Source organism: Mastomys coucha, unplaced genomic scaffold, assembly GCF_008632895.1.
Source record: "Mastomys coucha isolate ucsf_1 unplaced genomic scaffold, UCSF_Mcou_1 pScaffold8, whole genome shotgun sequence".
In the NCBI taxonomy this organism is placed as follows: domain Eukaryota; kingdom Metazoa; phylum Chordata; class Mammalia; order Rodentia; family Muridae; genus Mastomys; species Mastomys coucha.
Window position 1 is genome coordinate 65,537,383 of NW_022196914.1, and position 13,880 is coordinate 65,551,262.

A 13,880-nucleotide genomic window follows, 5' to 3' on the forward strand; every position below is an offset into this window, starting at 1 on the left:
TCGAACTCAGAAATCCGCCTGCCTCTGCCTCCCAAGTGCTGGTATTAAAGGCGTGCACCACCACCGCCCGGCACTATTTTTGTGGCACCATACAGATTGTTGATATATTGTATTCTTACCCCTTTTAGCTCAGAGCACTTACATTTTCTTTGATATTTTCTTCGTTATACATGGATTATTGCTAAATACATATTTAAGTTTCCAAGATTTTCTTGTTACCTTTGTCATTGGTTTCTAGTTTCTGTTCAGAAATCATATTTTGTAGGATTTCCATTCTTTAATATTAGAGTATTTGTTTGATGGCCTCAGTTAAATTTTCATGTTTATTCTAATATATACTTTTAAGAGTTGGTGGTGAATGTTTCTGTTCCTCTAAATCCTTGCAACTTTTCTACAAACTATAGTATTTAGTAAGGAACGTGAAATGCTTCATTTGGTTGTGACTTGGTTTTCTCTTTCATTTGTTTAGGTTTTGGTTCAGTTTGGTTAGGAATTTGAAGCTTTGTTGTTATGTACATATATATTCAATGTTATGCCATATTGACTAGTTGGCCATTTTATTATATAAGGTGAAGAGGTCAAAAATTATAGTTTTTTTATTATTGTTTAATTGAGTTGTCTCTCTATTATTGTAAATATACTTTGTTTCCTGTTAGCCACACATATTCATTTAGGTGTTCTCTATGTGTTAATATCTATTTCCTTTTCATCCTTTGTCTCTTCATGTCTTTGCTCTAAGTATACTGTGGGCTTAATATATCCAGTCCAGTTTTCTTTGATTTGTCTTTGCATTGTTTATTTTTGTGTCTTCACTTATTTTTAAATTATGCAAGTCATTGTTCTTTAAATTAGATACTTACGAGGTAGAATGCTATTTGTGGCTTATATTTAGTTTCATAATTTCTCTGTGAGTTGAAACCTTTCGACTCTAAATTATTTTTTTTGCATGTTTAAATATTTAGTATTTATTTTGTATTTGATTGTTTTTTTTTTTATTCTGTATTTTGTGTGTTCTGTGGCTTCTGCCTAGCATGCCCTCCGTCTGTCACCATAGATTTGTCACCCCTTTCTGTTGTTCTCATGGTAGATGCAGGTACTAGCACACTGCTCTGGAGCTGAGTATGGGGGCTGAGGCTCCTGTTTGAATTTGGGTGGTTACCGTTCCCTTCCTGGCATCCAGAACAAGAGGGTACTCGACGTTTTCCACTACATGCTCCTTCCTGCATCTGCTATGATGGTAGCTGCTGGGCTTAAAAAAAAAATTAGTACATTTACTACCAGCATAGTGATCTCTCAGATCCTCATCCTTTTCTGGACCTACATATGACAGTTTACCTTTCAGCAGCCTCATTTATTGTCCTGTTTGTCCTGCCATAAGTGATAGACTCATAGGGTGGTGGGTGTGGTCTGCTCATGGTTGACTCACAGCAGGGTTGCAAACTGTGATTGTGTAAAAACATCTTTAGTGAACCTAAGATGGCTGAGACTCTGCTTCTCTTCCTTCTTCATTTGCCCTTCTCTTCCTTTTCCCTCTCCTTTCCTTTCTTCTTCTCTCCCTCCCTTCCTCCTTTTTTCCTTTCTCTTTTCTTTCTTGCCTCTGTTTGCCTCTTAAATTGGTGGGAGATGGAGAAGAATGTTGGTTTTGTTTCTAATTCTTTGAGCACTTATCAAGCCCCTATTCTTCTCTTTACAGTTGGCCTCTATTTAGCCATACCAGCTCCTTGTCATTATCTGTCACCATTCCTGGTTATAATGTCATCTGCTGTGGTCCAACACTATACAGTCTTCAGTTAAAATCTGTTCTTTTTTGTGTCTACCAACCACTCTTCTCACACTTCTCTGATTTTATGAAAAGCAATTTACTATTTCTTTTCTGCCAGTGGAACCACATTGGCTTTTTTTCTTCTCATTTTCTTTGTGTTGTCTCTCTGTAGTCAGGGCATCGTATGGTTTGATGGACTGTGTATATAGGTGGTAATAAGATTGTATTAGTGATTTAAAGACATATTGGAAGTCTAAGGTTTTTGTTTTTCAAGCAAATGTTTCTTTAATTGAAAATTTAAAAAGCCACAATTATGTTTTGCTCTACATTTAAAAATACTGTGGTTTAGGAATTTTGAACCATAGTAAAAATATTGGTTCATCGGGTTTATACACATGATTTTTATTGTTTAATAGTCTTGGCGCTTTGCTTAGTGATTTCTCACTATATCGAAGCTCAGAAGAAGGGACATTAGGGGATGGATTCCTATCTATCTGTATTTCTAATCCTAACATGGCTATGCTGAGTATTAATTGCGCTAATTCACCATATTGTTTTGTCACTGAAACAATGCTTGCTGAGAACCTGGTACAGATTGGTGCACCAGAACAGGCCAGGTGGTGCTTTTTTAATATGGGACCAGTATGCAGAGGGAAGGGAAAGAAAGCAGGAGTAGACTACAGCAGGCAGGGCAACCAAATGTCACCAGGGTTACCTCCTACTTCCCCAAGGGCTAAGGAGAGCAGGGGGAACAGCTGCAGAAGAGTAGTGTGGGCTACCCTCGGGGCAGGGGCTGCCCTGGGGGCAGGGGCTTGGCTTCCTCAGTATCTGTCTCTCACAGCCAGTGCTTAACTTTTCAAAATGATCTGTCTGGGTGCATCATTTGTCTCCTGCTTAAGACCATTCTGTAAACTACTATTTGTCACTTAGTCTTAGCTCAAAGGCTGGTACGCAATAGATGACAGTACTCATGGCATGATTTGTATTAGAAGAATCTTGTTAGCCTCAAATATTTAAGATGGACATTTTAGCACTAAGTTATAGTCCCAGCCACCCCCAACCACTTATTTCCAGCCAGGACCTACTAACCAAGTTTGCCAGGAGGAACTCAGATTCACATTGTAATCTATGCTTGTCTTGAATATGTGATACTCTTGCTTCAGTCTCTCGAACTCTGTCTGTGTTACCAAGCACAGTGAGTCATTTTTTAAAATGGGAGCAATAATAAATATTAATAGGAGTGTCAGGTGTTTCTGAAGCTTATGAGGGGCTGCAGTTAGAAAGCATTTTGAAGATACATGTATGTTGTCTATTTTATTATTGTATTCCTTTAGCAACAGGATAGAAATTGAGGCAGTGATCTCACAGGAATTCAGAGTTGTAGGAGAGAACAGAAATTCTCGAAGTTTCTCTTTAAGTATAAGGAAATAAGGATAGAATTACTTAGAGTTGCTTTTACTGTTTGACTTTTTGAAACCAAAGTTCACTTGGCAAGTCTGTTCAGATGTACATAGCCTGTGTGCATCCTGCCTGTCAAGTAGCATAAGGGGAGATGCTAAGCAAGTCTAGCACTCTCTCACGTCTGATTAGTATGGTGAAGAACTGTGTGAGAAGAAGTCGTTTTTACATTTCAGGTTTCCTCAAGTTGCTGGGATAGAATTTGGATTTGATCCAGATGCAGAACCAGGCCATCGAGTCATAAGAGACACTGTGAAAGTTCAAGGACAGTACTTACATAAAAAGAAAGTCTATCTCCTGGCCGTTAAAGAGTACATTGCAAATGTGAGAATGCTTTCTTTTGAAATGTTTTAAGAAAACTGATTGTTTGGTGCTAATAAGCATGCTTATGCCCACACACATTTAAGTTGCCTTTCATAAATTCAGACACTTGGAAAATAATAAATGTTTCCATTGCATTTTTATGGTTCATGAATTGGATAAAATTTATCTCACAGTATACAAGCGCAATTATACTGTTTAGGATTATCAGATTTAAAAATACAGGCCCTCTAAAATCCATGCATATCAATTCTGTCCTCTAAATAACTAGCAAATATAGCCATAATTGTATAGCCCAAAGTGCTAAATTGGATTGCTAAATTCAAATTTAATGATAAATAGTCCTAAAACAATTAGTATTTCTATTTTAGATATATTTTAATTATTTATATATTACTCTGTTACTTAGAATGAAATATAGCTGACTAAGTTTTAAGGACTTTACATATGAATTTGGTGGTCTTGCGTCCATTTGATCTGGAGTACTGAGTATAAGGAACTTTGTAAGAGGCATTGTGTTCTAATTGTGTGTTTTAATTTTGAGAGCTCTTTAGTAAGTTTCAGATTAGAGCAGACAGTAGTGTTACAAGCCATCAATCATGGCACTCGGGAAGCAGAAGCAGGCAGTTCTCTGAGTTTGAGGTTAGCTTGGTCTACAGAGTGAGTTTCAGGACCACCAGGACTACAGAGAAACCCTGTCTTAAAAAGCCGTATATATAAAAATTTTATGATTAGATTCTTCAGTATCAGTCTGATGGCCCTCTTTGTTAATGTTATTTCACAACCACCTTTGGAGACTGTGGAGGGCCTGTTCTCACAGCCATCTAACAACTAAGCTGCAACAACAGGGTCACAGCCACCGTGTCTAGATTTATGAAGTAGGACAATTATATTCACTCAGGTTTAAGAAAATATCATTATGTACAAAGGTAAGGAATTATTTTCAACACTGTGGTAAATTTGAAATCTATGTCTGCTATATTTATTATTCCTGGCTTAGAACCTGAGTTCTGTTTCGGCATTTCAGGGGAAGGACGGCTACAGTATGTTTAGAAGTTGCCCTCGGATGTTTGACCCAGAGACTGCTCAGGTGCTATCTACAGTAGTCATGAATCACTTTGAATCAATAAAAATTTTGCAAGGAAAGAAGAAGTGTCTTTCAGGCCATCGGATGAGTTTGATCATGACAACAAACAAATCGCCATCCCTCACAGGTGACAGGACGGTCCCATTTCATGTGCTGCTGCCTGAGTAATGTTTCTTAGACTCCAGTCTTTAGGTGGGGCGTCCTAGTGTCTGAGGATGTGTGAAGAGAATAAAAATGACAGATGTAAGGGAGCATAGTCACATTAACCTTACAGGCATCCAAAGCTCCAGAGAACAGAGACGGTCTAGAAAATTGTGTCCTTTTCAGGCTGTTCTGCTTCACAATTTTCAGCTACTTTTGCAACATTTACCTTTTAATCCAGATGAAAAAATGATAACCTGCCAAATTAGCTTACTTCTGTCCAATGAAACATTTTGTCTTGTCCTACTTGGTAGGTGCTGTGCCTTGACATACAGATCCCCACTTATTGAGTTTAGAAACTCAATTATTTTTCTAAGGCCACTTCAACAACAATCCAAGGCAAATCTTATCAAATCATAATTAGTTTTATAATTGGCTGATTCTTTGATAAATAATTATATTCCTAAATATATCCAAGTTCTAGAAGTTATAATTACACTTTTTAGAAGTAAAATGAATTATCTTCTTTTTTTAAACAAAAGACTTCTTTGTGTCTAATTATTTTTCAGGAATGTAAAATGGAAGACAAAATGACAGCTGCCACATAAGATAACCACTAAATAGACTCAGCAGGCTGTAAAACCCACCTGCCTACCCACCATATATTTAACAATAATTTAAAAAGTATCATGAATTTGAAATGGAATGGTGGGATGGGAGGAGTTGCCATGGAAAGAGATAGAAATGATGTAAATATAGTACTCACGTACAAAATTCTAAAGAATTTTAAAGAATATTCTAAAAAATATAATTATCAAGTAAATCCTTTTAAGATAATACTTAATAATAAGTAATACTTTAAAGGTTTAAAAAACTGACATAAAATTATATCATGTGTATCATGTGATATTTCCATATGTGCATAGTGCATACATTGTATAATGTTCACATGAAGGTAAGCATATATCTATTTCCTCAAACATTTATTAAGTATAAAATATCTTAAAGTCAAAATGAATTGATATGTTTTTGTTTATAAATTTCATAACATGTTTAATGTGCTTTTATTCATGAGTGAATTCTGACTGTGATGATGGAAAAACAAAAGTTCACTACTGTTTATAAATTTCAATTCATATATTCTAATAAAGCTTTACTTATGACTTTAGATTATTTATTTGGAGAGCATAAATATTTTAACTGGTTCTACTGCAATTCTAGCCCTTGAGGAAGAAACAGATGAACCATCAGGAGTAATTGCAGTGCCTGGCATAGAAGGAAGAATCTTCCATACTTCCCTAGACATGAAAGAACATTTGCACCAACTTAGAACTGCGAGACAGCAAGGCCTGAGAACCTTCCCCACCGTTAGTGACCATGCACACGAGAATTCTGATTCTGACTAACTAATGCAATTAATATGGTTTGTTAGTGCTCAGATGAATCAGACCATTTTTAGCAGTGTTAGGCATGGTAACAGAATCTTGATTGCTTGTATCATTCTAGAATTGACGATAATTCTAGGGATATTGCTCTAAATGTTCTTTTCATTTAAATTTTATCAAGTCTTGAAATTTTGACTCATTGTGTTGGGCCAAAAACACAAACATTTGTGATTAATGTGTAAACAGTATAGTGTTTATTATTAAATGAAATTCATGCTCCTCTCTTCACAGTATTTGTATAGTAACCTTTTTTCTTTTAGTATTGCTTATTTTTCTGTCCAAATGAATGAATGAATACATATGTACCTTCTCACTATTGGTTAATTTTAACTCTTTTTACCTTGTTGGAATTCTGTGATACAGCACCTGAGCATATTTTCCTGATAAAGTACTGAATTTTCATATTAATGACTGGAAACCATGGGCTTTATACAATGCACTCCCTATTGTTCCTACGGAAACATCCTTTCTTCCCACAGTGAACTAAGAGAAGGTAGTAGACTTCAACATTAGCTAAAACCAGACCAAATTCACAATTGGTTTCTTATTGATCAACAAGCTGGCGGGTACTTCCTAAATTTACCTTTTCTCTGACAGTTTTTTAAAATTATGTTTGTAAATAAAATGTTCCTCTTTAAATCTTCTGTTATTTTCTCAGTTAAGAGCTATGCATCTAGGGCAGAAATCACATCTGTTTTTGGAAGACCACGTGGGCCTTCTTTTAATTTGTGGGAAGTAAAAGGAACATTCAGTTGGTGTTTATATTAGTGCAAGGCGGTGGCCACAGAAGCTGTGCACAGTAACACAGCTAAGGTAAGTGGAAGTTTACCTAATGGGAGGCGCTGGACCTCAGTGTGCAGCTTCCACCTCATTCTGCTTTGCTGTGCGCTCACTATGTTCAGAAGAGAATTTGTGAACACACGTCACCTCTGATAATAGAAGATAAGAGTAGATACATTTGCTCCCAAAAGTAATGGATTAAATTATTTGTCTCATTTCAGTGATTAAAATACCCTGACAAAATCAGCTTAAGGACGGCAGGGTTTATCTGGGCTTAGGGTTCCAGGGGACAGTTCATCGTAGCAGAGAAGTCATGGTGGCAGGAGTCTGAGGTGGTTGTTGGTCACAGTGCAACCACAGTCAAGAGGCAGAGAGAAGGTGGGTGCTCCTCCCAAACCCCTTTCTCCTTTGTATTTTGTTTAGGCACTCCAGCCCATGAAATCAAGCCACCCACATTGGAGGCAGTCTTCCCACTTCAGTAATGTATTACAGAAAAATTCCTCATAGACAAACCAAGAGACCTGCTTCTTGGTTGGTTTTAAATCCCATGTAATTGACAATATTAATCATCACAAATCATTTCAATTTCACTTGAACAATAAGACACTAAACAAATTTCTGAAACTGAACCCGCTGCTATTGTTCTATGAAATGGACATGAGCATTAAGCCATCTCCTAAGTAATTCCTTTATAACCGCAGACTAGTGCCTCTCTCAGCCTTCATCTTTGTGCAGTAGATAGTGCTTAATATTGAAATGGTCCATGTTCAGAGATTAAAAGACAGCCCTAAGTGGGACATCTTTATCATAACGCTTCTTCTCAGGTCTCGGGTTACCATGGCAAAGGTGGTATAGAGACGGTAAGACAGAGATCATGCATGACTTCAGTGAAACTTTTTGGGACATGGCAGGTTCGTTGCACATGTGACATCACAGAGGCTGTGACTGTACATGTCCTACACTAGGGCCATCCAGACAAGATGCCAGCATGGGCAGGGGTGGGGCTCACACAATGTGAACTGAGGGAACTACCAGCCGCTGATGGCTTCATGGAGAGGAAAAGTCGGTTTTCTTCAATGTAGGACCTGAGAACCTAGACATAAGGTAATAGCCCGACACTCATGCACACAGAGTTAGCACTAAAGGGATTCAGATTCAGATTCAGTGGACTTAAACAATCGGGATGGGAAAGTTTGAAGAGATAGGGAGGAATTGAAAGAAGGGAATGGGGATTAGAGTTCATCAAAATGCACTATATGTATACATGAACTCATAAAAAATAAATGACTTGATTAAAGTATTTAGAAATATAGCTCAGTTCAGATATTTATTATTCTGAATAGCCATACATGTTTAAAATTAAGCTTCCAAATTATGAAGCTCCATAGAAACAGAAATTGTTGTTGGTGATAAATCATAGGAATTAACTTTTAAAATAATATTACTGGGACAAATATTGCATTTCATTAGATTTAGGATTTCTCTTTTCCTTTCTTCAGTTCTTTATTGGAAAATGAAATTTTATGTGATTATATGAAAGATGCTGAAGAGGCACACAATGAGTTTCTGTGTTAAGTTTATGGGGCTAGAGATGTGGCTGAGCTGTTAAAAGTGGTTGCTGATGTGCCTGGTTATTGTATGCTAGAATGCAGAAGGAAAATCATTATGTTACTGGATATGGATGGAGTCACCCAGCCAAAGGTGTGGGAGATAGGCTACGCTTTAGCTGGGGTTCCTGGAGATGAGAAGAGAGCAAACACCCACCAGAGGGAAGACAGCTCTTCTCTCTAGGTAAAGGGAAAGGCAGGAGTTGGATGGCTTCTGGGATAGGTCAAGTGCTCATCATCTTGCCTGGAAGACTTCAGGTGCTCTGTCTCTTGCAGATGCCAAAATGTTTGATCTGGGATAGAAGGGAACACATGCTATGCATTTAACAGACAAGCTAAAGTCCCAGGAACATGTGTAAGTTCCATCCTCCTGTGTTCCCTGCCTGTCTTAGTGTATGGACATTATCAGGCCTATCTGTCGTGGTAGCATTTTGCTTACTATTTTGTAGCTTTTACCTCTAGTTGTATAAAATGTAAATTTATTTTAAAGTAAAATTAGAGATTTATAATTGCTTTCTAAATTTAATTACTTTAGTATTAGGATAGGCATGCGGATGTTTGCTTCTAGGTCCCAGGTACACAACAATAACTAATAAGTGCCAGAGACAAAGTGAATGAATATTTTCTGTGAAATATTGTTTATTTTCTTAATTTCATGTAATAAAAAACTTCTAAAATAATTTAGGAATGAATCAAAACATATTTTCTAGGGCATATAAGCCAGGAATTGCCTAGAAAAGGGCTGCAGTTGGTTTCAAGTTTCTTAAAATATCATCCCTGTGTGTGTTTTAATTGTTTGATCAGTGCATGCACTGTGAGAGGAGTGATGTTTTCCCATATCCACATTATTTTTATCCAGAACATAAGTGATTGTAGATATCCATTTATAAACACAAGCATGCATCTCTTTGTGAATTGTATTTAATTTTATATTTTCTGGATTTGAAGGGTCTGATATAGTTGATCATATTTTTTCACAACTGTAATTGTGAAAACAAAACTAAATATTAGAATAATAATCTGCACCACTTTTGTATTTCTTAGAAAATTGTACTATCAATCTAATGCTTTTATCTGATGTAGTCAGCAATTGTGCTGGAGTTTTGGCAATTTACAGTCTAAATTGGTGCAGCATATCTGTTTTGAATGGTGGTGGTATTATTAGTGCCACAAGTCATACTTTTATTATCAGGTTACAGCATGATAGGCAGAAAGGGTGGGGTAGCAGTTCATTGCTTCTAACTTATAAAAACTTGTCTGAGTCAACACATTGGCTTATGTCTCTTTTTACTTAGTGTTCTTCACTTTGAATCTCGATACCTTCCCTATCTCCTGCTCACACTGTTATGGTTCTTATGTTTTCTTTTCTTGGAAAGAACTTAACTATAACAACGACTATAATAGAATAAGACACCACTTTTCTTTACATAAATCTACAACTCCATTTTGGCAACTCCTTATTCCACACATTAAGTCAAATAACAACAATGAAAAATGTAAAAGCCACTCTTTATTGCACATTGACAATATAGTTGACAACCTTCTAGTTAAATGAATCACCAGGTTAATTACAGTTTGGACATGCATTGATCAGTTAGGTTACTAAAAGTCAGATTTGTTACTTCTCAAGTGATTCATTCTGAAATTGGAAAGTGTTAATATGGCTCTCTAACATAGCTATTGGGTGTTAGTCTTACTGCATGTAATAGTTTGTTCTTACAATAGTTAAAAATGCTGCACCAAAGCTATGAAGTCTTTACAAAAGGATAGTCACATTTTTGGTAATAGGAGACAGAAGTAGAGATAGATATTCAGAAATCAAAATGCAATATACCCTGCTTGATTAGTTCCCAGAGAATATGGTTTATCTTTAACGCACATCGTTTGCCTAAGAATACACAATGCTTGACTAAATATCTTAGTAATGATGATGTTATCCTTCCAGATTGTTCATCTCATAGTTTTACTATTTTTAAATGGAGGTAAAACCTCAGTCTTTACAATCATAGTAAGTATAAAAATGACATTGTAAAATTAGAATCCCAAGTCCTAAAGTAAAAAGTATGGAATTAATAGTGCTCTGTTTCTAATGACTGGTAGACCAGCTTGTGAATAAAGTTTAGGCTGTTAGATGAAAGAAATTAATAAATAAATCCATTATCCTCAGGCTTTCTATAAACACTAACAATTTTTATAATGCAACATTATAAAAACTTCAAAGCACACTTTCAAAATGTTCAAGCCATTGTTGTTTACATTTATGATTGTTCAATTATAGCGGAGTATGACGATTCCTAAAACGGAAAGAAAAAATAGCAGAGAAAGCAGAAAACAACGAATCCAATGACCCAGTTCACTGAATAAATATAGATGATCACCATATCCATGTCAAACCACCATCCACGGCTGTCGTCCTCGAAGTGCAGATAGTCCATCCTGTGGGCACCATGTGGGAACTGCCTCCTTGTCACTGGGGCCGCACGCCTGTGGAATCCTAGCAGATACCAGAGGAAAATTACTTTCCAGCTCACTAAACTCAAGCACTTGATTATAAAAAAAGAGCCACAGTAGTATCTCAGTGCTTGACAAAGCCCATCCTGGCTTTATTGGGTGGTGTCTGACAGTTGATTTTTTAATAATGAACAACTGTAAGAAGTCCCAGTTTTGGGTATAATAGGGCAGGGAAGCAGATACACTTGGCTCAGTGGCTGGACCACATTATTCATAACATTAGGTCAAAGACTTCGTATTGGCATCATCTGACATAACTTGTCAAGATTATTTTCACATACAAATTTTTCTAAATTTAAGCCCCAGTAACCACAACTGCTGCTGGACCTACTGCTTGTCACCTTGGAACGCCAGCTGACGTTTGTACCTTCCACCTTAATGACACTGTGCAGTTATTTGAGCAAAGTTCTATGAGAATGTATTTCATGCTTTAGCTCTGAGTAAACCAGACAAACATAATGGCATTCTATAAAGAATATTAGCTTTAATTTTTGTATTCTTCAAAATACGGGCCTTCTTAGGGGACTGGCTGGTGGAGAAAAATATAATCCCTTGGTGCATTTCTGAGAAATACTGCATCTTGGGAAATTCTGGGTGTATTTACTAGCTAAGTGTCTGGTGCCTTAGTACAACTTGACCAATAGAAATGTGCTTTTGTTGGCTGGCCAATATGATTGCTAACTTACTGGCAGCTTGACACACCTGGAGAGAGGGACAATCAATTGAGAAATCGTATAGACCAATTAGTCTGCAGCCATCACTCTGAGGTATTGATAAATGATGTGAGAAAGTCCAGCACAGTGTGGGTGGTGCCACTGTTGGGCAGGTGGGTCTGAGCTCTATTAGAAAGGCAGCTGAGCAAGCCAGAGGGAGGAAAGCCGTACACAGCCTTCATCCGAAAAGTGTGCTTCAGTTCCAGCCTCCAGGTTTCTGATTGCTTTCTTGGGTGATGGACTGGAAACTGTAAACCAAATAAGCCTTTTCCTTCCTCAGGTTGCTTCTGTTTACAGTATTTACCATAGCAACAGAGAAGCAAACTCAAAACAGTCAATATGTAACATCTAAGCTTACAAAAACCAAAGAACATATTAAAATATCTATGCCTCACTATTAACTTTATTTTTGTTAGTGACTGCATACTTTATTTTATTTATTTATCACTTAGTTACTGTAAGAGAAGGCAGTAGAATGTACTATTTGATTGAATAGAAAAAAAATTCTGGCACTTGCTAGTGATGGGTGGTCAAGGTCAGATGAGGCTCCAGCTCAAAGCAAATTCTGCCTCATCATCTGTAGCATCTGAGTATGTGAAGTGGCCTGCTCCAGATTTGGCTGCTAATTCAGACAGCAAGGGTGAATTCACCTGGCTCCTGGCATGGCTATTTAAAGCCCAACCTCTTTACTCGGGAACAGTTCTTGCTGCTGTTTGTGTCAAGCTATGTACTTATTTGTAGTATGTAGGCTGAAAACACAAAGGACCAGTTAAAGGGGAAATAGGGTATGCTTTAGAGTGAGGTGCAGGCAGGTTTCAGACAATCTGTAATCATCTTTATCTGACTTCCTATCATTTCATTTGATAATTTTAATTATTAACTTTCATAGACTATGAGAAGCTTAATTAGGATGATGTCAGTTTTTTTTTTCATTGTTAGCAATCAAATGGACTTATTTATAGGACTCCACTTAAGTCCCCTTGTGAATGTGTCACCTTCAGTATACTGCAACATGTGGAAAAGGAACAAAGTCATGAAGCCAGCCTTTCTGGGTTGTCAAACTTCTAGCTTTTCCTTCTCTAACATCACATACCATGTGCACACTCTGGTGTAAGGCCTCATAAAATATTACTAAAAGATTTTTTTCCTATCCCAGCTGTTACTAGCAGCTAAAGTGCTGGGAGAGAGACAGCCAACCTTTTTTAAGTGTGGTGATCCTTAGGAGGTCAGCCATGCTCCAGGAATAGGCCCCATCCCCAAAGTTATCTGGGCAAACACACTGGACTTGATGGGCTTAAAAGAAAATTTTAAGCCAGAATTGTTCCTATCCAAAGGAAACACAGGGACAAAAAATGGAACAGAGACTGAAGGAAAGGCCATGCAGAGACTGCCCCACCTAGGGATCCATCCTATCTGCAGATATCAAACCCAGACTCTATTGTGGATGCCAAGAAGCTGACAGGAGCTTAGTATAGCTGTCCCCTGAGAGGCTCTGCCAACACCTGACCAATACAGATGCAGATACTCACAGCCAAACACTGGACTGAGCCCTGGGACCCCAATGGAGGAGTTAGGGGAAGGACTGAAGGGGATTGGAACCCCATAGGAAGTACAACAATATTGACTAACTAGATCCCCCAGTGCTCCCAGGGACTAAACCACCAGCCAAAGAGTACACATGGAGGGAGCCATGGCTCCAGCTGCATATGTAGCAGAGGACTGCTTTATCTGGCATCAATGGGAGGGGAGGCCCTTGGTCCTGTGGAGGCTCAATGCCCCAGTGTAGGGGATGCTAAGGCAGGAGTGGATGAGTAGGTGAAGAAGCACCCTCCTAGGAGGCTTGGGTTGGGGGGTTTGTGGAGGGGAAATGAGGAAGGGGGTCAAAATTTGAAATGTAAATAGCCAGTAAAAAAGTTAAATAAAAGGAAAAAAAACCAACCAAGAAGCTGAAAGTGACTAGGGATGTGGGGGTCTATCTATGAGGAGTTGGTCAAAATACACTGTATAAAGTTCTCAGACATATAATACTATTTTTTAAATTTAATTTTTCTGTTT

The 13,880-nt window shown here is 37.6% G+C and overlaps 2 protein-coding genes and 1 long non-coding RNA gene across 6 annotated transcripts in view; 2 read left to right on the forward strand and 1 right to left on the reverse strand.

The window, feature by feature from the left end:
• Nucleotides 1–6,444, forward strand: part of LOC116083221 (snake venom 5'-nucleotidase-like) — a 42,316-nt gene extending 35,872 nt beyond the window's left edge. The window contains exons 6-8 of the mRNA XM_031360027.1: nucleotides 3,397–3,544; nucleotides 4,569–4,755; nucleotides 5,991–6,444. Coding sequence (XP_031215887.1) covers nucleotides 3,397–3,544; nucleotides 4,569–4,755; nucleotides 5,991–6,175 — 520 coding nt within the window. The 3' untranslated portion in view covers nucleotides 6,176–6,444. The remainder of the gene's footprint in view (nucleotides 1–3,396; nucleotides 3,545–4,568; nucleotides 4,756–5,990) is intronic.
• Nucleotides 6,445–7,892: 1,448 nt separating this feature from the next.
• LOC116083784 overlaps nucleotides 7,893–13,880 on the forward strand; it is a 104,831-nt gene continuing 98,843 nt past the window's right edge. Inside the window, exon 1 of the long non-coding RNA XR_004115912.1 lies at nucleotides 7,893–8,098. This is a non-coding gene — a long non-coding RNA (uncharacterized LOC116083784). The remainder of the gene's footprint in view (nucleotides 8,099–13,880) is intronic.
• Rnf180 (ring finger protein 180) overlaps nucleotides 10,090–13,880 on the reverse strand; it is a 172,889-nt gene continuing 169,098 nt past the window's right edge. For all 4 annotated transcript variants that reach the window (XM_031360552.1, XM_031360553.1, XM_031360550.1 and 1 more), the window contains one exon: nucleotides 10,090–11,095. In XM_031360552.1, coding sequence (XP_031216412.1) covers nucleotides 10,896–11,095 — 200 coding nt within the window. In that variant the 3' untranslated portion in view covers nucleotides 10,090–10,895. The remainder of the gene's footprint in view (nucleotides 11,096–13,880) is intronic.